Below are 20,726 nucleotides of genomic sequence, written 5' to 3' on the forward strand. Positions count from 1 at the left end.
TAGGTTTCAATTTTTTTTAATACAGTTTCATTTTATTTTTCCTCTTTAATTTATATATATTTGCAAACTGTACCATAACAAATTATTTTGTCTTTCAATTTAGCTCTTATGGTCTTAATTTTTTTAAATTCACTTACCTGTTTTGAATAATATTCTTTGCATTGCCAATAATTAAGAAAGGCAAGGAAACAGGGCCATTCCTCCCACTTATTTAATAACAAGATAAAACAGGTGAACTATACTCTGCGGCTCCAATCCAGCAAATGCTTACACACATGCTTAACTTTACTACCCTGAATAGTCTCATAGAAGTCAAAGGAATTTTTCATGGTAGTAAAGTTAAACTCATGCATGAGTGTTTGCAGGATTGGGGCCTACGTTCATATGCAGGACTAAATGAGGACATTTTTAAGTGATATTCAAACTTCGTGTTTTATAAAGATTGTAATTTTTCTTCATTCTTTGCATATATTCTGTAACACTCAGACAGTAAAAGGATTGTACCACTGGACGGTAGCTCTCTTGTGACTTGGAAACTCCTGCAATAAAAATATAAATACATTACAAATTTACACTCTGTGAGCTTTAATTATTCTGTTACAATATTTTGCAGGAAGATACATGGTAATCCGTTTTTTGTTTGTTTGTTTGTTTGTTTGTTTTTTAAGGGAGCAACATTTCTAATTTCAACTGATTATCAGTATGCCTTTGTTCTACCTGCTAGTGCAATATTTGGCTTTCCTTTTGTTCTCTGTCAGTTTGAAAAAAAAAGTTGTGGTTGTTCCTCTCTACTTTCTCTTCACTTCATTAATATTTAACTTCACCCAAATCCACAATCTAGGGCAAGACAAAACTAGAGTTTCCCATAGGTTAAATATGATTCATCGAGTTCTAAAATGGAACCCACTTTGTCCTATTTTTAACCATTTTCAGATTCCATTAAATATCCTTTTCAGATATGTGATGACATTTTGACTCAATATGATGACATTTTAGCACAACAATTTATGTTGCATCTTGATATGCTGATAAATCATGATTCCTCAAGTTAACTATTTAATGAGAAACAAGTTTGTTGTTTCTAACAACTGTGGTAACTCTAGTCACAAATTCTAGGCCACACTATGTTCCGTCATGCTGGAATCTATCATTTCCAAATCAAATGTTTATTGTCATAACAAGCTACTATATACAGGCACTGACCTGCGAAAAGAAATCTGAGAGTTGCCTTTCAGAGATATATACAACACACAAAACACTTTTCTGGGAAAGGGTCTTGCATTATTGCTTGGAATTTTGTATCATGTGTCACTTTTGTAATATTGTCCAATTCTTATTTGGTGGTAGGTCACTAAATAGCATAATGCTCCATATGCTCTCCTTCCTCCCAGAGTTGCTTTAGATGCTTCTTGCTTTTTAGATTGCGAGGCCCTTGAGTAGCATTCAGTGGCCACATTGATGGCATTGGTCTTGTTGAAGCACTTAACAGGGAGAACCACATGAAAATTGCTGTCTTTCTCCCTGAATTAAATGTAGATTGATTTCTTCCTTATTAGAGAAACAAACATTTACATCGAGGGGACAGCACCAGGGCCGGCTCCAGGGTTTTGGCCCCCCAAAGCACAAAAACAAAAAAAAAAAAGCCGCGATCACGATCTAAAAAAAGCCGCAATCGCGATCTGCGGCGGCAATTCGACGGGAGGTCCTTCACTCCCAGGCGGAGTGAGGGACCATCCGCCGAATTGCCGCTGAATACCTGGAACTGCCGCCCCTGTCCGGAAGGGCCGCCCCAAGCACCTGCTTGAGAAGCTGGTGCCTGGAGCTGGCCCTGGTCAGCACCACCATGTTGTGCGATGGACACTTGACAAAATTACCGTATTTAGTGACGGACATTGGAGGGGGTTATGTCATTCAGTCACTCAATATTTTGAAAAATTACCATGGATCTCAAAATTTTTACCACGGACACTTGTGTCTGTGTACAGACACGTTGCTGACCCCTGATAGTATCTGACAGTTTGAGGACATATCTTTCTCATGCTTCTTGGTATCTTGGACAGTGACAAGTATCTTGATTTCACTTTGTCTTCTGCCATAAAGGTTGTGCAGCTCTTCCACATATGTATTGTGCAATATATAAATAGACTCCATTCAGTGGAGCATTGCATATCCCGGTTCGGTATTTTAGCTACACCACTACGAAGCACTGAATGGTGAGACTTGCAGTTTTGTTTAAGTGGCCTGCTTCAGGTGGTTTAATCGCAAATTAAGCATTGCATGCTGGGAATTGTAGTAAGAGAGAGAGTCAGAGACAACACTGATGGAACTATTACATCATCCTGACGTGCCCTAATTTGCAATGGTTGCAGTGACTGGCTGGGACGCTCCTCTGTTTCTTACTCTGGGGGAGGTTGCTGATGAGAAAACGCCCCGAGCGTTGTGTTAGCGCTATAGATACGGTTCTTAATCTCCCCGAGTGCCTGCTCAGCAGTTCCAATTTCAACATGTCGGAACAGCCGGAGCTCAGCGGCCTCAGCGATGAAGCAGTTTACACCGTCTGCTCCAACCCGGATCCCAGTACCAAGGTAAGCGGGGGACTGGGGGACGAAGCTGCTGATGAAAGAGGCAATCTGGGGAGATGGGGGATTAGAAAGAACGTGGTGACGAGGAAAGTGAAGCGATAGGGGAGTGGGGAACGTGCAGTGAGCGGCACAGGGAGTCCGGCCTCTAGGGAGCAGGGGGAGACTGAAGATTCCTGTGGCGCCCTTACGTAAAGGGGTAAGGAGGAGGACCTCCTTATGCAGCCCTAATGGTGGTTTCCCCTTTCACCTGGATTTCTCTGTAGTTGAGTAACTAAGTCTCCATACAGTTGGACGGCATCTCCCGCACATGTACTCACTGCATTTGATAAGGCTGGTGTAAACTTTACTCGGGGTTGGATCGGAGCCATGTGACACACAGAGAAATCTGTCCAATTTTTTTTTTTTAAACTTTATTTTTTTCTCTTTTTACTTTTCTTGTCTCAAGCACAGTGCAGAAAGGACCAGCCTCACATTTTAAAGTTTATAATTGCAGCCAAAAAAAAAAAAAGTTCTGATAGTAAATCAACAGGATCGACTGTAGAAAGGCTCAAAGATTGTTAGTGTGCTGCATTTGAATCACACGGAGGGGAGGGGGGGACCTTGAGTAAAAGTTAAGACTCAAACTCCATTTTTTATCTTTGTTGCAGTTTAGTACAGTACTTCACAGGATCTTTTATTCTGAAAAAGGATTGGCAGGGGAAAACTCCATAGACTAGTTTTATGTGATTGCCTTGTTTTGGAGGGGACTATGCAATAATATTTGAACCATTCTTGATATGGAATTTTATTTTGTAAATTGTTAGGGCTAGACTCCCGAGGACAGTTTCCATTTTACATCAAAAACTGAATTCTTATGGCCATGAAGTAACTTAAATTTCCCTGTGGCCTGATGAGAACACACTTAAAACAATGCATGCAGTTGTGGGGCACAAAGCATTGGCAAATTAGAAGAAATTGAGAGGGGAAAAAAAGCAATCTACTCGGGAGCATTTAAGAGGCAAGAAGGAAGTCTGAGGGAGACAGAAAAATGCAGGATTTGGGTGTTGCTATATATGTATAGGTTATCCAGACATCAAAGCTCATGCTTCAGAGCTTTGATTAGTCACCTGCAGAGATCAGGAAGGATTTCCCCCCCAGTGTACAGTTGGCTAGATGTATTTTGATCCTCATTGACACCTTTCCCTGAAGCGTCAGAGGCCTTGGCTACACTCGGGACTTCCCAGCGCTGCCGCGGCAGCGCTGCCACAGAAGCGCAAGTGTAGTCGCGCCGCCAGCGCTGCGAGAGCTCTCTCGCAGCGCTGTATGTACTCCACCTCTCTGAGGGGAATAGCTTGCAGCGCTGCGAGCGAGCGTGCAGCGCTGCAGGCTCTGATTACACTGGTGCTTTACAGCGCTGTACTCGCTGCACTGGGGGGGGAGCGTTTTCACACCCCTGAGTGCAGCAAGTTGCAGCGCTGTACAGCGCCAGTGTAGTCAAGGCCAGAGATTGGTCACAGTTGGAGACATGACGGGATAGAATGGACCAGGGCACTGAAGTGGTACAGAAAATTCTCTTTCTAGGTGCCTGGCTTGTGTGTCTTGATCACATCTCAGAAATATATATATATATCACCAGATTTGGGGTCAGGAAGAAATTTTCTCCCAAGTCAGATTGGCAGGTACTTGGTTTGTTCATTTTTTGCCTTCCTCTGTAGTATGGGTCGTGGTTCTTCTGGTAGGATCATCTGGGCATAGCTCACCTAATCAATTCGCTGCCAGATGGCACCTTAGCCTCTCTTGTTCTGTGTCTGGGGCATGCAACAGTTTAATCTCCTGTGGACTGAAATGTTTTGGTCTAACTGAAGTCTTAGAGCATAATATAGGATTATCAGTGTGAAATGTAATGGGTTCTGTTATAAAGGTGATCAAAGATGATCTGATGGTCCCTTCTGGTCTGAGTTTCTGTTTAAAAGAGGTATACATCTAGAGGTGTAGTTTGACCCCCAAAAGTGGTTCAAATGGAGTAACTATGAGTAAAGAGATGGAAACAAGGATAAAGTGTGTTAGCTTTTTTTGGTTTTTAACTTAGGAAACAAAATACCAAAGCATTTATCATTGGTGAGGGAAAACAATTAATTTACAGAGCACTGTAAATTTGCATAGCATTTTACAGAATAATATCTTTTATTAATAATTTATATAGGCCCTGTAGGTGTTTGCAGGGTCAGGGCAATAGACTTACAGACATAGACATACCATGTATGTATTTATGTTTATAACTTTTTGGTCCTACTGACCTTGACAATATCATTCTAAATTATTGATTCACAATAAAAGCCCAACTTCATGTATTTGTATCGGCATCTTAATGTGCTTTCCTGAGTAGTATAACTACTATAATTTTTCTCTAGGATTTTCTGTTGCAGCAGACAATGTTACGAATAAAAGATCCTAAGAAGTCACTGGATTTTTATACAAGAGTTCTTGGAATGACGTGAGTAAAAATTGCATGAGATAAGATTTGTCTTAAATATATTTTGTATATTTTAATGATCCATTCTTCTGAAAAGCAAACCTTGGCATTTAAGACTGATTAACATGAACCAGGCTGAATCATCAGCTAGTGCCCAGTTTGGTGACTCACTTGACTTAATCTTCATGATTGAGGCTTTCTACAGTACTCTTACATTTTCAATTGCAAAAGGTGAAATTGGACTAGTTTTAAATCAAATGTTATACTGGGAAAATTATCAGCTTTTTGTGGCTAGTTTTGCTAAGTAAGCAAACAACTTTGGCAATTATAGGCTTGGAAGGATTAGATTTTTGTTGGTAAATGTCAATTTCACTGTACACTCTCAAACTGAGGGAAAATTTTTTTCCATCTGTGTTAATAGAAATTTAGATACGCAAAGTAAGAAAACTTTTGCTTGAAAACTTTTATTAGAGTTTGATTTAAGGATTTGTTTTTGTTTGTATATTTTGACATGTGATGTTGACTATTTGTTTTAATGATTAAACCAGATTTAACTTTTTTGAATCTCAACATCAACTATCATTAATTATTATATGACCCTGTCATTTTGTGATTCTGCCCCATTAGTTCCCACAACTCTGAACATTTAAATCTATAAATATAGGGGGGAAAACTTTCAAACAAACCTTGATATTATCCACCAAAATTATTTTTAAAAAGTAAAAATTGAATTCTGCTAAGTCTGCTTATATAAAAGCTTACACGCTTTCTCATCTCTGATCCTGTAGTTAAATAATCATACAGAAATTGTGATATTGCAATAATTTTCATAGTAATAAAATTCTGTCCTAAGCATGATACTCTGACTTAATTGCAGTATAAACAAGAAGCTGAACTCTTAGGACTGTTAAAAGGTTTCTAGGGCTGCCCTAGCTTCCTAGTGTTCTCGGCTCTTAGGTGTCTGCCCCAGAAGGTGGTTGGTAGGCATCCCAGCCCACTTGTGTGGGGAATGCTGCGGGGAGGCTAGTGCCCTGCAGTGGCATTTTGTTTGTGCTAAAATTCATTTCAAATATCAAGCACAGCAGAAGGGCTCTGAAAGAAAGTTCTGGCAGATTTGAAACATTCTGACATGAAAGAGCCCCATCTAAAGTTTAATAAGGAAAATATTTTCCAGATACTTTCACATGAGTGAAAGGTTCAAGAAGCAGTGAGTGTAATGAGAAGTGAATGAATATCTCTGACTGAGCTATTTCATATAAATGGTGTTTGTTACTTAGTGAGAAAAGTGATTGAAACAGAGTATATATTAGTCTGAGTGACCTAGGTCTCTTTGGAGGAGATTTAGGGTGAAAAAGATTGAATCAACAGACGTTAATAGGCATACTGAGTCAGGTATTTCCTATGCTGTTTTTTGTGTTGTATGAAAAGTGAGACATTAAAACATCTTTATTGCTGGAAGGAAGATGGAATTGAGTACGGATTCTGAGTACAAACCTTGATTTATTTTCTTGAAGCTAATGGATTTTCACAGGAAATGCCATACCAGATAAGTCTAGTAGTCTATATCTAGTACAGTATCTGTGTCTGACAGTAGCTAATACCAAATGCCTCAGAGGACAGTGCATAAATATCTGTAACTGCCAATAAAGAAACAAAACTTCCCTTATGGGCAGGCTTTCCTAACCCAAGGCATCTAGCGGCTGGCTTATGCCATGAAATATGAAGGTTTTGTAGCCTGTTGTTTTCTATCCTATATAAGGTAACTGTGAATGTTCTCATCCATCTAAATGTATGTTATTGTTGGGTTGTGGGTTTTTTTTTTCTTTTTTCTTTTAATTCTCCTAAGCACGACCTCAGTGCTATCTTGTGGCAATGAGTTCAACAGATTAATTGTATTGAGGTTTTAAAAAATGGATCCTCTTACTAGTTTACTGCCTGTTAAGTCTTTGGTGAAAATAAATAAATAAGGGAGATGGACATAGGCACCCTTCTGGAAACTCCCATGCACAAGGCATTGAATACCAGTCTCAGCCCTGGTCTACACTGGGCGGGGGGAATCGATCTAAGTTACACAACTTCAGCTACGTGAATAATGTAGCTGAAGTCGATGTACTTAGATCGACTTACCGTGAAGTCTTCACCGCGGTGAATTGACTGCTGCCACTCCCCCGTCGACTCTGCCTGTGCCTCTCGCTGAGCTAGAGTACAGGAGTCGACGGGAGAGTGCTCTGGGGGGGGGGGGGTGTCGATTTATCGCGTCTAAACTAGATGCCATAAATCGATTCCCCACTGGATCGATTGCTGCCCGCCAATCGGGCGGGTATTGAAGACATACCCCCCCAGACTTGAGATTTTTATTCTATTGTACCTACAGTTACTAGTTTTCAGAGGGTCATAATTTTTTTTAATTGATTATTTTCCAAATGTGTTCATAGATGTAGCTCTCAAGAATATTTCCATGACACAAATTTGAAAACTGAACCACATTTGAGGTATTGGGGTGAGGGCTGGGCGGGGCAGGGAAGAGTGTAGTCATAATTCTCTAAAGTGGGGAGAAAGTGTTTTTTTTGCTTGTTTTTGTTTTGTTTTTTGGTTTACTTGCAGTCTAGTAGCAACTTTAAAAACGCCATCAATTATGACTTTTTTTTAAATAAAATTGTTGCCTTTTAGATTGCTCCAAAAATGTGACTTTCCCGCTATGAAATTCTCACTTTATTTCTTGGCTTATGAAGATAAAAATGATATCCCAAAAGATACAAAAGAAAGAACAGCTTGGACTTTCTCTAGAAAGGCTACACTTGAACTAACACAGTAAGTGTTAACTCCAGCTTTTTACAGTTCACTTCTGCTTACATTTAATGGACATTAGTTACAACTGTGTGCTTTGCACTAGGTTATATTATTGCACTTGTGTTTTATCTGGTCATGGGTTGTGTACAATTAATGTAATGTGGAAAAATACTTTCTCTTATATCATAAAAAGTATGACTTGGATGCTGGATACCTGAACAAGTAGAACTGTGCTTTTTCTCAATATTCATTAGCCCTAACATAGCATAAAGGAGGGGGGAACTGCTTCATGAGGAAAAAAGCTAATTAAAGGAGAGCAGTGAAAAGGAAGATGAAGGGGTCCAGTGTACTAGGAAAGGAATTTTAGAGAACAGCTATGAGGTGGTTGTGGTGCACTGGATTGAGGACACAGTTGGGAGTCAGATCTGGATTCTATCCCCATCGCTTCTGTTAACTCACTGTGTGACCTTAGAAAAGTCATTTAAGCTTTCACTGTATAGAGTACTTTGAGATAGATAGATTAAAAGTGGTACAGAAGAGGGAATAAAATTATTTTCTTTGCTTTTTGAGTGCATGTGGCTCTTTTAATGTCACTTTATCATGTAATACTACAGTGATGTGAGAAATTTGCTTGAGGTCTCAGTCATTTTGTGTAACAATTAACTATTTTGTCAGTGTGCCACCATGTGTTTTGACATGGAAATAAAATGTATCCTAAATGTTTTGACAGCTGGTAATGATAGGTGCTGTGGTAACTTATGTAGAGACATAGAGAACCTGCCAAATAGACCAGTACACAAACTACTTAAAACAAATTTGTACTCCCTCGTAGTACTATTTTAGGTCCCTCTGCCCTCCACACCCAGTGAACAGTTGAGTGCTGACCCCTGAAACACCCCCTCCGCCTAATCTATATGAGGTTAGAGCCCATCCTAACCCTTCCAGAGTTGAGCTTGAATCCTTGAGAGGAGCAGAGAGTCTAGGCACTGCTACAGCCACAGCAGTAGTGAGGAAGCAAGCTTGACTCTGCCTGCCTGCCTCCTGGTGTAGGGAATATAACTTCAAGGTCCCAGAACTGTTACTGCCAACTTATGACATTACTAACAATTTGCAAACATGTGCTAGGGAAGGGATTTTATTGTGGGAGTGGATTGTAATGACCCTGGAATAGTGGCTGAGGGTAGCCTAGGGTTGAATGGTGGAGAGAGGGCAGGGCAAAGGGATTTAATGTATTTAAGTGTACTTGGCAGGGGGTGGGTGTGGGGGGGTGTCTCGTAACAGTGAAAGATGGGCAATGCTGTAATAAGAAGCAATCAGGAATTCAGTTTCAATGAGAAGAAAGAAAATGAAAATTAGTGAAAGGTAAACATTTATAAAACATCCTACAGCTCATACTTGTATTGAGCCACAAGATTTGCAAATGAAAGAGCTGAATAATTGTATGACCTTTTATACTATTAAAACAACGAGGAGTCCGGTGGCACCTTAAAGACTAACAGATTTATTTGGGTATAAGCTTTTGTGGGTAAAAAACCCACTTCTTCAGATGCATCTGCATATATAATATACATAATATAATGGGGCCCCAACTCTGATTGGAGTCTTCAGGCACAACTGTAATTAAATTAATATAGTACTATTTGATATGAGTGTAGTAAATTTCTACATGTGAGTCCATATATTGCAAACGCCAAAAAAATTATCTTAGGGCATGTCTTCACTAGCAATGTTAAAGCGTTGCTGCGGCAGCGCTTTAACATGGCTTTGTAGTCGTGGCACCAGCACTGGGAGAGCTGTATTAAAAAAAACCCACCTCCACGAGGAGAATAGCTCTGGGAGCACTGTCTACATTGCCACTGTACAGTGCTGAAACTTGCAGCACTCGGGGGTGTTTTTTCACACCCCTGAGCAAGAACGTTGCAGCACTGTAAAGTGGCAGTGTAGACAAGTTCTTAAATATTGAATGACACTTTACATTTTAATATCTGAAAACCATCTAAGTCTAACAAAGCGTTGTGAAATTGGAATGCATGACAGTGATTGCCAGGAGAATGATATAAGTAAGTCCTCTGATAGAAGGCTCCCATCTCCACAGCAAGTGCCTAGATCAGGGGTGGGCAAACTTTTTGGCCTGAGGGCCACATTGGGGTGCGAAACTGTATGGAGGGCCGGGTAGGGAAGGCTGTGCTCCCCAAACAGCCTGGCCCCTGCCCCCTCCCCGCCCCCCCCCCCTTTTCCCCCCCCCCCCCCCCCCCCCCCCCCGCTCTCTGTCCCCTGACTGCCCCAACCCCTATCCACACCCCCGCCCCCTGACAGGCCCCCCGGGGCCCCACCCCCATCCAATTCCCTCTGTTCCCCATCCCCTGCCTCCCCCGAACCTCTACCCCTTCCAACCGCCCCCCAGGACTCCCTGCCCCATATCCAACTCCCTGGCCCCTTTACCATGCCGCTCAGAGCAGCATGTCTGGAGCCGCGCCTCCCAGCCGGAGCCAGACATGCTACCACGCTGCCAGGAATGAGCGCGCAGCCCTGCCGCCTAGAGTGCTGCCGGCGTGACTGGGGGGGAGGGGGGACAGCGAGGGAGGGGCCAGGGGCTAGCCTCCCTGGCTGGGAGCTCACAGCCGGGCAGGATGTAGTTTGCCCGCCTCTGGCCTAGATAGTTACATTTGATTTTTAAAAAAGTATTAATCTGAAATTTGTCTTGTAGATGAGGCAAAAGAGAGCATTTTAAAATATCACAATGAGAACATGGAAATATAAGTTATCCTTCTGCAAACCAATTCAAAACACGGGGGAATTGCATACAGAATTCTATCTATAGATGCATTTTGAATTCATCCATATCTGTAGTATCTGAGTGCTGTAACTTTGAGAGAATATGATTGTGGGGAGGGATAGCTCAGTGGTTTGAGCATTGGCCTGCTAAACTCAGGGTTGTGAGCTCAATCCTTGAGGGGGGCCGTTTAGGGATCTGGGGCAAAAAAAAATAGTTGGGGATTGGTCCTTCCTGGAGCAGGGGGTTGGACTAGATGACCTCCTGATGTCCCTTCCAACTCTGATATTCTATGAATGAGGACAACTGTCCCTGAAGTGTAGGGATCTAGGTTGTAATGTATCTTTTGCTCTGGGTAATTCCATATATTTCTAAATATTTTTTGATTCTTCTCAGAATTTTTTTTTAAATAGCATGCTGCTTTTCATTTTATATTAATTATGTTTTTCCCTTTCTCTTGTAGTAATTGGGGCACTGAAAATGATGAGAATCAGTCTTACCACAATGGCAATTCAGATCCTCGGGGATTTGGTATGTTTTAGAGAAAGTTATGCACTGCAGTCATTTTTCTTCTTTTCAGTCTTTGATTTTTTTATGTCTTTAGACAATTTAAATTGAGAAAATGTTCATATGTAAAATAGAGCAATAAGTTAAGTGTACAGGTTATTGGAACAGTTCTACTACTTTGTGTTTTGATAACCGTACAATAAAAATGCTAATAATGTATGTAGATGAAGTGACTTAGCATTGTGGATTAGTTTAAATAAAAAAGTACTCATTTTGGAGACTTGAAGAGATTTTGAAATCTGGAATTTACCTCTGTTTTTCTGGTATACAGACCCTTGAAAATTAGGGTAAATATATTGTCTTAAGAATAATGAGCCACAGTTGTTGTTTGTACATAAAATTGACTCTTAAAGCAAGTGTATCATTGTTTCTGGTAGACATTTTAACATTAAGATTTTAGTAAAAGATATTAAAAACAATATTTTATCTCTGGTTGCTCCCAGTGTTGAGACTTCGTTAAAGAACACGAACTTGGATCTTGGTTGGAACTCCGTGTGTAATTAGTAGAACATTCAATTTTTTAAAATATAAGATTGAGTTTATCTCAGATATATGGGTGAGAGCAGGATTTGGCCCTGATGTGCAGAGGAATTCTGTGACTTGATATTCTGAATGTCTGAAAGATCACTGGTATGATTTATCAAATACATGTTTTAGACTAGACTATATTTGATTTGATATTTTGAGTTTCTGAACTGATCCCTGAACTTGGGAACAAGTGATTAGTATTCTTGCCTTTATAAACCCAATATTAGTGTTTAAATTCTTAACCTATTTTGTAAATACAGAAAACTTCCTGGTACTTGGACTTACTGTTTTTATGAACACTTTCTCTTTTGCCTTTACCTTTCAATTTCATTTTTCTTCGACTCTGATTCTATTGTGTATATCACTGTGTCACTAGAGTATTCTGCAAAACATTTTAACTTTTGAGACCCTGTAAAACAGCTAGCTCATTGGGAGAAGGAAACGCCAAAAATTACAGTACCCTTAATATATTCCCCCCCTCTTCTTCCCCCACCCCCAAACTAAAACAGGGGTTTCCTTGAGTAAGTTATTTTAACACATTTAGATACATTTTAGGTGAGCTAACTTGGAAGATCTTTGCATAGGGTAAAGTGCCTGTCATATTTTGGTGCTGTAACAACAATCCATTTGTTGTAATTTTTGCTCATTTATGCACTATGTCCTCTGCCTCTGCTTACTCTATTGCACAGGTCACATTGGAATTGCAGTCCCTGATGTAGCTACAGCTTGTAAGAGGTTTGAAGAGCTGGGAGTGAAATTTGTGAAGAGACCAGATGACGGTAAGTCTTCACCAAGACATCTTATCAATATGATTTGATTCTTGATTTTCCCCCCTCCCCCTAGTAAACTGTGAATTCGTCTTTCTTTCATGTATTGTTAGGGGAGGAGGCTAGGTGATATGGGTTTTTAATAGCTGCTGTGCGTTCTTGAATTCATTCATCATCCTCGGGTTTTGTTAGAACCAATCAAAGTTTCTCTCTTTTATACACTAGGAAAAACTTATATTTGGTCTGCCCCAGAGTAACTTCTGGAAATCTCGTCAGCTATCTATGGCTAAAGTTTGTGCACTTTTGTTGCTACTTCAATTGACCATGTTGTGTTATCTCCTCTATTCCATATAGAATTTTGTATGGCAGCAATCCTATGATTGGGAAAGTTTGTCCTATGTGCCAAATTCACATGTAACATCTGTGTTGTCTCATTTTAACATCCTAGAAGCCTAACGAAATACTCTATTCATCAAAACTGGGAACGTTCCACAGCTTGTCATACACTGCAACCCTAACAGTCCCCTCTTAATTGTCTTTTCTTCCAAAGGATACAGATGTTCTATCTCTGTCCTCTCCTTTTTTTTTTTTTTTTTTTTTTTTTTTTTAATACAAAACTCTAGTCCTTGTATCATTCTGGTTACTTTCTGCTGTTTCGATTCTAGATAATTAGGGCCAGGGCTGGCTCCAGGCACCAGTGTAGGAAGCTGGTGCTTGGGGCGGCCAATTCAAAGGGGCGGTACTCCATCCGGTATCAGGGCGGCACGTCCCGGTCTTCGGCGGGAATTCTGCGGCGGGTCCCTCATTCCCTTTCTTCCTCTTTGATCTGCCGCTGAAGTGCCACCACTCATCACTTTTTTTTTTTTTTTTTTTGCTGCTTGGGGTGGCAGAAAAGCTGGAGCCGGCCCTGATTAGGGCCCTACCAAATTCATGGTCCATTTTGGTCAATTTCACGGTCATAGGATTTTTAAAATAGTCAATTTCATGGTTTCAGGTGTTTACATCTGAAATTTCATGGTGGTGTAACCGTGAGGGTTCCAACCCAAAAGGGAGTTGTAAAGCTGTTGTAGGGGGGTTGCAAGATTGCCACACTTACTTCTGTGTTGCCTTCAGAACTGGGCTCAGAAGGCTGCGCCAGGGGAGGTACCTGGAGTTGGGTCTGATCTCCCCCGAAGAGCAGCCTTGTAGGGGAAGTGGATTGTAATGACTCTGGAAGAGAGTCTCGGCAGAAGCAGGGCAGCTCACGCTGCCTGCATCCCCCAGCGCTGACCTGGCTCCCAGAGCTGCCTGGCCCCGCCTCCACAGAAAGGAACGGGAGAGCAACACACCCACCCCATCCCCAGCCGGGGGGTTATGGGGACAGACAAATGGAGCCTGGGTCGGGGTAGGAGCAGTGATGAGCACCCCAGGGCTGGCATTAAATACAGAGGGGACTTCCTGGTGGGGGCTATAGCCACCCCCCACAGAGCAGACCCGGCCTGCAGCTGGCTCCGTCCATCACTTCCCACCACCCCACAGAGACCCACACAATCCTGAGGCCCTCTGTGCCTCCAGAGACTGCTCTCTTCCCCTCTGCTCATGAGCTCCCTACAATCCCCTCCTTTGCCTCCCCCCGCCTAAGTCCATTGGCCAGGAGGCTCCCAGCCTATTGGCCGAGGGGAAGCCACAGGTGAGCAAGCCCCAGTCATCATCATCACAGGCACAGCAATTCTTTGTTTGGGTATTTAATTTCACTGAGGTAAGTAATTTAATCTACTCTTCCTTTCCACACAGTTTGTGTCTTTTCCTGTAAGAAAACTTACAACTTCTTTGCAAAGAAGTCCATTTATAGTTTTTCACTTGAGAAGTATATTTTCTTGTTAACTCAGTTTCATAGGCAATTTAAAAAGTCACTTGAATTGTACCTGTTTTTTGTTTTTTTTTTTCCCATTGATCCAAAAACACATGGAAGATGTGCAGATTTTTATTGCTGTGGGCCAAACCACCCTATGTGGAAATGTAAGGGTATGTCTACACAGTCGCCCAGCGCTGTAATAAAACCACCTCCGCAAGAGGAATAGCTACCAGCACTGGGAGCGTGGGTCCCAATGCTGTAGCACTGTCTACACTGCTACTTTACAGCGCTGAAACTTGCATTGCTCAGGGGGGTTTTTTCACACCCCTGAGCGAAGAAAGTTTCAGCACTGTAAGTGGCAGCGTAGACCAGGCCTAAATGTCCAAGCTAGAAAAGCTCTGCAAGGGTAAGAGTCCCTTCAGGAAATTGTCCTCAAGTGATACATTCTTCTGGGCATTCCATTCTATTGTTCCCTTCTATAGTGATATTGATCAGCGTTTCCACCCACAGGGGAGATACAGAAGACTGGGTCAACCCTGCAGCGAGTCTGCCTCTACCCTTGTTCTGTCCGCTCCCTCTACCAGCCCCTTTGGCCTCCCTAGGATTCCCCCTGCCATTACTCCCGCTGGGTCTTCTTTCTCTGGAGCTTCTCATAAAGTAAAGCCTGTCACTCCAAAAAAAACAGGAGTACTTGTGGCACCTTAGAGACTAACAAATTTATTAGAGCATAAGCTTTCGTGGGCTACAACCCACTTCTTCGGATGCATATAGAGTGAAACATATATTGAGGAGATATATATATACACACACATACAGAGAGCTCTCATCTCTGTAATGTATTTATTAAGTGTTAATTAATGCACTATGGGAGTCCCCACACTCCCCCTTCAGCACTCTGTATAAATTGATCCCCTCCTTTACATATGTTCTGCCCATAGGGGTTTCTGTAGCCCTAGGGCAGCAATATCCCCTGTGCCTTTGCAACAGGGTGAGGGAAGGAGACCATGAGTTCCCTATTTATGTGATTTGCAAGAAGTGTTATCATTACTCAGGGTACCAAATATGTTTAAATGATATAAGTGCCTTGTAAAATCCCAAAGCAAGCTCATTTTCATTTCTCATGTAATAATCTCATACTGTATACACATTTTTCATTAATTATAAGTTGAATTTATTATTATTTATTAGCTAGCTAGGTTACTGTATTTTTTCAGCGTGGAAAATTATGTGTGCTATTTTATGGGTTGAATGACTGAATGACATAACCCGATCCCCACCCCTCCCAAATGTCTGAGTCTGGTAATTTTGTCAAGTGTCTGTCGTGCAACATGGCGGTGCCTACCCCTGCTTATTAATGTAACCAAAACTGCAGATTGAACCAAATTTGGCTTAACTGTATTCCTCTCCCCCCCTCCCCCCTTTTTACTACTGTTAAATCCTCTGAAAACTTGTTTTTATCCATTACTAACCTAATCAGTCTTCTAGTTATAGTGGTATAGAATAGGAATATTGAGGGTTATTTTTTTTAATTGTATAATCTTTTATATTTCATGCCGTGGAGAGTGTTAAAATATTCCTCTGAGGTCTATATTGAGAGAGAATCTCATTGCATAATCTGCTTTAAAAAAAAAATCTGGCAGGGAATCAAGAAAAATCTGTATTATCAAATCCTTTCCTATATGAAGCGACCTCACAGCTCCAGGACAGACCTCACTTTCCCTTTATAACTCTCTTCTATGAATTGCTCTTGTCAGTAACTGCCTTTCATGAAAAACTTTGTCATGATAGCATCCTTCCAACAGGGAATGAAAATGGCTCTCCTTTTGGAACATTGATTCCTACTTGGAGTGTAACATCACGGAGCACACAATTCTCTCTATGATACCCCCACTTTCTGTTCACCATAGGAAGAAATAGACCCTCTACCTGCGCTAGAGATCTTTTGAAATCACACATAGTGATGTAACTGAAGCCCTATGTTTCTTTGGCGGGAACTAGCATTGGTATGTGTGACCCTAGTGCAGAGGCTGGGAATCAACTTTTTAAATACCCTGATGGATAGTATAGACCTCGTATAACCTTTTTTCTAGTTCATGGTCAATTTCTCTGTCAAAAACAAATGGCAATTAAATGTCTTTGCTGATAAACTTAAATTTTAAAAAATCATGATGTAGGTAACATGCTGGCAGTATTTACCTGAAACTTCCCACCTTGTTAGCAGGTGTTTGATGCTGCTCGGAAAGGGTTAAGTGAGTGCTGTTGACTTTGAGTTAGGTGACTCAATACCATCACCTGGGCAGAAAGAAAGGGGGGAAGGGAGAATCTAGATGTGAGTTGAATAGTCCTCAGGGAGGAACCCTAGGATGAGCCACGCCTGGGAAAAAGGTGTGAGCTGAGTTTTGGCTTTAACAAACAAAAGTACAAAAATACAACACCCACCAGGAAGAGCTGGTGTTTGGACTTCACATTTATTGTTTGTATAGGTGGTTGGAAAAGGCGTCTGATGACATAGCAGTGCAGCAAAAAGCAATTTTAAAATGGCAATTTTATAACATTGGTTCCAACTTTTGTAGTTAGGCTGAACTAGAACATGACAGAGTTATAGTGTCACTTCAGTTATGTCAGTATGATATGATAATGTGCAAACTTTCAGATATACTATCTGCCTCATAGTTTTAAAGCACAAGTTAATCATACAAACTGCTTCCCTGACTGTCTTTAAAAGTCTGAACTGGATCCTCGGGGTCGGTGATGAACTGTGATCTTGAACACGTTATTTGAGCTTCCTACTCTGTCTGCCACGCAAAGACAATAGGAAATCTTGAAACCATAAATCTGTGTCGTTCTTGTCAGTGTAAAAACAATCTTAATAGTCTTCAAACATTAAGATTCATATTTTAACTATATCTGAAAATATGTATCTTTTTATTGTAGGTAAAATGAAAGGACTTGCATTTATTCAGGATCCTGATGGCTACTGGATTGAAATTTTGAATCCTAACCACATGGTGACCCTCATCTAGTTTTAAAGTAACATACTATACAGTAGGTACAAGTCTTTTCCAGGAGGCTGAAAACATATAACACACTCTACTATTTATGAGACATATACTTGATTGAGAGGAATTAACCTCACCCACAAATAGTTCTTTACCAATCCTGTTAGAACCTCATCTTGCTTGGATTCCCCTTTGTATTCTTCTTTTGTTTACTTTTTTGTGATGCCACTGCTTCCTGTTTCTAATTAGGAGAGCATAATACCATCTGTGTTCTGAAAATGCACTCATGCACATTCACCATTTATGCAAAAAATAGTATATTCTCCCCTTCGGGGCTGATTTGAGTTAGTGAAATTTTGGCTGCACAATATAGCTATGTTTGAACCAGCCTGAGAATTGGTATATTGGGGGTGGGATATGTGAGTAGGAAGATTGCTGTATCTTATGTCGTGTAGGTCTAGCACCAGCGACAGGTTTTTTTGTTTGTTAAACTTGGGGAGGGGATAAAACACTTTAAACTAGACTTTTGGGCTACATCTTGCTTACACTGAAGTCAATGGCAAAATTCCTTTGGACTTCAATGGAAGCAGGATTGGGACCTTTGTGTGTACAGTTATGTCAGTAGACATTCAGGAGCAACTTGTAGGTATTCAAGCTGCTTGAGACTAGAAACTTAATGGCAGTGGCACATCGAGTCCAACAGAGAGAGAGAGTTCAGTCTGCGTTGCATTTGAGCAGCTATGACTGTTGACTGCAAGTAAGCAGAGGAGGTCAGCAGACTTGCCACTTGCTCTCAAGAGTGGGCATCTAAGAGGACAGAATCTGAACATCTATTCTGAAAATCAAGGGCTATACAGCAATTAGCTTACAACTAAGAAGTAGCTGAAAATGCCATGATTCCTTATTCAGTGGCTGAGAGCTGGCAGACATACTTATCCCTTATCTGTGATTGCGTGTGATGCCTGGGCTTCTGCTAGCTATAGTGCATTTAAACCATATCTTTTATATCAAGCTACAATTTGATACAGGAGTCTGGTTAACTAAAATCCTAGTAGTTTGTGAAACCATGACTACCTGCTGTTATGACAACTTTTTATCTGCCTTTTTAAAAATATAAAAAGTAGTAGTTGCAGTTACAGTGAAGTTGTACATGTGAACCAGTTTCATGTTAAAGTGTTTCAGTAGCACTGAAATACTCACTTTACCGTCCCCCCGCCCCCACCAAAAAACAAAACCCATAACAAAACCATCTTGATATTTAGTGCGTTTCTAGAAGCACTTTATAATTCCTGTTGGGACTGAACAGTGCTGAGTGATGTGACTGTTAAATTGGATAGCCCTGTGGCATCAAATAAAAGTATTTATTTCCAAATAAAGTGCCTGCAAAACTTTGAAAATTCTTCTCTAAAGCTGTATGACCTACAATACTTCACTACCCACTAAGGCCTTGTCTACACTAAAAAGTTAAGTAGACAAGTTATGTCAATGATCATCCACCGCTGTAATTAAACCACTTTTGCACATCCACACAGTGCTTCTTGTGATGGCGGATCGCGTCTACATTTGGTGCTCTTACATTGACAGAGCAGTGCACCATGGGGTACCTATCCCACTGTGCAACTTGCCACCATCTGCTGGTGTGTGTTCTGAGAAGGGCTTGCAGTGCCTCCTGGGGATGGGCTCACTGTCCCATGATGCAGTTTTCTCTGTCTCATCATTTCATGGGCTTCTGAATACATTTCGTGGTGCTTTTCAACAGCCCCTGTAAACTCTGCCCACCATCTCTGTCTCAAAATATGGATCTTGCACTGTTCTCCAGTATCATGATGAGCATTATGAACACAATGCAGTTGATCCTGCAGTATTTTATGAGCTGAGAATCAGATAATGACTCTGTCGTGTCTGCCTTGCCGCATGGCAGGAAAGAAACAATTCAGTGTTACTTTTGGCATTCACAGAGCAGCTGCACACAGTGCATCATCAGTTCTGGGCATGGGAAACAAGCACTGAGTGGCAGGATCACATTGTTATGCAGGTATGGGATGATGAGCAATGACTACAGAACTTTCAGATGTGCAAAGCCACCTTCCTGGAACTGTGTGTGGAGCTCGCTTCTGCCCTCTGGCACAAGAACACCGAAATGAGAGCGGTGGAGAAGCGAGTGGCAATCGTTGTGTGGAAGCTGGCAACTCCAAACTACTACCGATCAGTTGCGAATCAGTTTGGAGTTGGGAAGCCCACTGTGGGGCTTGTAGTGACGTAAGCGTGCAGGGCCATTAATCGTCTCCTGCTTCAAAGGACTATGATTCTGGGCAATGTGCGGGAAATAGTGGATGGCTTTGTGGCAATGGGATTCTGTGATGGGATCCCCGGGGTACAACCTGGAACTGTGGGACTACTAGGCCCCCTTAACTTTCCAGCCTGGGCTGTCTCTCACAATGCTTTGCCTGTGACAAGCAGCAAACCCTACCAGGCACAGTTATCACTTAGCCACTAGCATGCAGAGGCACACCCTTCTGAGTTGCATGAATACTCTTCAAGTCACTCATGAACTACGCACAGGGACACACCAGTAAATCTCCCACATCCCCAACCTTGCATTCCAGAAATATACCATCTTACACTACTCAAGACCTCTTGAACTGTACAAGCTTATTAATTAGTTCATCGCTTCATCAAAGGAAGGTGGACATTCACCAGCCTTTGTAACCTGAGCAGATTTCCCAAGCACTTTAGATAAACTCACTGGTAACGATAAAACGTTAAAGCAAGCTTATTAACTACAGAAAGATAGATTTTTTTTTTTAAGTGATTATAAATGGTAGGCATAAACATCAGAGAGGTTTACTTTTTATTTTCTCAAAGTAACTAGGCGTTCTAAATCCTAAACTTTTAGACTAAGCACGAGTTGAATCAAATAGCTTTTCTCACCCCACTGGATGTTGCAGGTAGATTACAGTTCTTAATACACAGGCTGAATTTCCTCCTCAGCCTGGGACCAGTCTCCTCAGTTCAAGTCTTTGTCTTCCCAGTGTTCTTTCAATCCATGTCCCTGGAAAGGTCCTGGTGTGGGTATGTCCTTGCAGAGTCACAGGTTGAGCAATCCCTATTGTGTGGTGCTTACATAACTGAGTCAGAGTTGAGCAATTTTCATTGTGTGGGGCTTGTGCAACTGACTTATTGAATTGTAGATCTCTTGTTTACAATTTCCTCTGGTCAATGGTCATAACCCACTCTGCCTGGGTGCGGGTTACCTCCGTTGTTGTCACTGGAGAACTAGCACTGGATGACTCCCAAAATCACAACATAATTCAGTAACAACCATATAGCAAAATGTCATAACTTCATACACACTAATGATATGCATATTTTGATAAAATGATGGGTTTCAGCAGATCATGACCTTTCATATGGTATCTTATATGGCATGCTTT

At 41.3% G+C, this 20,726-nt stretch overlaps 1 protein-coding gene across 1 annotated transcript; it reads left to right on the forward strand.

Moving 5' to 3' along the window:
- Positions 1-2,311: 2,311 nt before the first annotated feature.
- GLO1 (glyoxalase I) lies at positions 2,312-18,819 on the forward strand. The gene is made up of 6 exons (XM_024216076.1): positions 2,312-2,585; positions 4,973-5,055; positions 7,705-7,845; positions 11,061-11,128; positions 12,382-12,471; positions 17,228-18,819. Exons 1-6 carry the CDS (start codon positions 2,418-2,420, stop codon positions 17,314-17,316), a joined length of 639 nt encoding a protein of 212 aa, XP_024071844.1. The 5' UTR covers positions 2,312-2,417; the 3' UTR covers positions 17,317-18,819.
- Positions 18,820-20,726: the final 1,907 nt, after the last annotated feature.

This window comes from Terrapene carolina, unplaced genomic scaffold (genome assembly GCF_002925995.2).
Source record: "Terrapene carolina triunguis isolate 2854851 unplaced genomic scaffold, T_m_triunguis-2.0 Scaffold85, whole genome shotgun sequence".
Lineage (NCBI taxonomy): Eukaryota > Metazoa > Chordata > Testudines > Emydidae > Terrapene > Terrapene triunguis.